Source organism: Tachysurus fulvidraco, chromosome 26 (genome assembly GCF_022655615.1).
Source record: "Tachysurus fulvidraco isolate hzauxx_2018 chromosome 26, HZAU_PFXX_2.0, whole genome shotgun sequence".
Classification (NCBI taxonomy): Eukaryota; Metazoa; Chordata; class Actinopteri; order Siluriformes; family Bagridae; genus Tachysurus; species Tachysurus fulvidraco.
Genome location: NC_062543.1, coordinates 1,910,393 through 1,912,892, shown reverse-complemented (window position 1 = coordinate 1,912,892; position 2,500 = coordinate 1,910,393). Strand labels below are relative to the sequence as shown.

Genomic DNA, 2,500 nt, shown 5'->3' with positions numbered 1-2,500 from the left:
CACACACACACACACACACACACACACACACACACACACACACACACTTCCTACAGGTCCAATCAGATCAGCAGGGGCAGGTCATGTTTGGTGTCCTTTTAATTAAACAGATCTGTGTTGCTGATTACATTACTCTGTGTGTGTGTGTGTGTGTGTGTGTGTGTGTGTGTGTGTGTGTGTGTGTGTGTGTTACACTCACCAGTATCCTGGTCACACAGCTGTTCACACGGCTCTGTAGTCCTCTGGCCACAGTAATCACGTGTCCACTGTGAGGACGAGTTGGACTGGTAATACAGCGTCAGCTTGGCCGGGTTCAGCCAGTTAGAAATGTCCAGGTAGCTGCCCATGCTCACTACAAAGCTGCTACCTGCACACACACACACACACACACACACACACACACACACACACACACACACACACACACACACACACACACACACACACACACACACACACACACAGAGCGCTGTAGATCAAATATCTGTGAGCTCAAGTCATCAAATCATATTGAATGCGACATTAAAATGATTTCTATATAAATCTTGCGTAAGTATAATCAGATGACCTGAGTGTAAGAAGCTTTATCTGTCTCTGACCAGCTGACCTGCGGAGGGAGTCTGTCTACTCTTTATTATCAATCGACTCTCCTTGACCTTCAGGATCGCTAACAGCTCATCTGACGTCCTCCTACAAATCTTTCGCCTGCGCTTTAAACACATTTTTATGTAACACTCGTCTGCACGTGAGCATCATCATAAAGACATGTTTGAAGGTGTGACAGATGGTTTAGTCTGAATTATTCAGAAACACTCGGAAAAACTCGAAGCCATCCAGCTGATGTCTAACAAACATGTCCTTCTGATGATGTTCTCATGCACAGAGGCTCTCGGGAGGCGTTTTTTTGTTGTGATCCCGTTTATTTTTCTCCTGATCATACTATAAGTAACTTGTTCTAGAGCCGCTGTTTCTGAAAGCACAGTTAAACTAAGCTGGCATTTAGGGGCTTTTTACACCTGGTCACTTCCTGCGTTTTCTGTGATCCGATAGCTACCCGAAGGTAAAAAGTCCAGGTCTAAATGCCCTCCGAAACGTTTTGGAGACGGATATAAATCCGATGGCACAAACCCCTTCAGGAGGTGGTCTGGGACGCGTTTCAGATGAAACTGGACAGGTGTAAATGAATGTGGTTGTTCTAGCCACATACGTCAGCGCTATACTCCTCCCAAACGGAACTACGTCACTCAGGTGATCTTTCACCCAGGCGTCTCGTCGGGGCTTAAAACGCGCTGCTGCCGCCAGCGAAAACGCAGCAAACAGTAAACGCAGGTTTTTGTAGCATAAACTTCGTAACCATTTTTTTCGTCTTCTTTTTGATCGCGTTCTGAAAACCGCGTACACCAAAGTGTGTTCTGTTTCAATTACCCCGGAAATGAGGTAAACAATATTAGCATTTTGGGCGGGAGCAGAAAGATCGGATCGATATCCGATTCGCCGAGACGCGTTTATGTGGCCTGATGTAAACGGAACAGTTTTAACACATCAGATAGCTATCGGATCAGAGACAACACACAAAGTGACCGGGTGTAAAAAGGGCGTTAGGTACGTAGCGGGATTAGCGCTGAAAGCTAGCGCTCCTACACCACAAAATAAAAACGATCCAGAACAATACACACAGTATCGATGACAATACACACAGTATAAAGGCTTAACGTTATGTTTGAGGCCTTTGTTGTTGTTGTTGTTGTTTTTTGTTGAGAAAACCGTCTTTAGATTTCGCAATGTGTCTGAGGAACAGGAAGTACTATCGTACAAGACCACTGTGGATTTTGACCGATGACCTGACAAGCTGAACACTCACTGTGTGTGTGTGTGTGTGTGTGTGTGTGTGTGTGTGTGTGTGTGTGTGTGTGTGTGTGTGTGTGCTTTCTGAGATATCTTGGCGCTCCTTCAAAAGCTCTTTAGAACTGATGTATACCTTGTGTATGAGACGGGGTCGAGAGCTTGTTCGCATCCGTCTGCTCCACACTCTCGCCCACCACACCCACCACCCCACCCCCACACCTCGGGTCCTGCCCCGGCATCACACTCACGTCTACTCTTTTTACAAATTCACTAAAAAATATATTTGTATTGCATTTTTCATATTTTTGGCTCTAAATTGAAAGAGCTGATGAACAGAATGACAGCTTCACCACGTTACGTGTAACAGTACAGCAGACGGCAGAATCGACCCCGAGACACGAGGAGAAAATGCCAACAAACCTCGGGAAAGTTTCCTGATCATGTGACTGTTTATTAACAGACCGAGTCGTGATGTTCATACAGACGCCTGTAGCTGTCTGTGGTGGAGACGTAATTAAATATCCCTCCTCGCAGGATAGCTGCTAACTTCAGAGTTTACAGAATAACCGATTTTTCATTTCTTGGATTCTACCGATCAGGTGATTGATACGAATCCAAACAACTGCCACAAATGAGTCCTCCTACAGTCCTGTGG

The 2,500-nt window shown here is 45.5% G+C and overlaps 1 protein-coding gene across 2 annotated transcripts in view; it reads right to left on the bottom strand.

Moving 5' to 3' along the window:
- LOC113636578 (astrotactin-2-like) overlaps positions 1 to 2,500 on the bottom strand; it is a 369,910-nt gene that overhangs the window by 175,657 nt on the left and 191,753 nt on the right. For both annotated transcript variants that reach the window (XM_047809140.1, XM_047809141.1), the window contains one exon: positions 200 to 367. In XM_047809140.1, the coding sequence (XP_047665096.1) occupies positions 200 to 367 (168 nt within the window). The remainder of the gene's footprint in view (positions 1 to 199; positions 368 to 2,500) is intronic.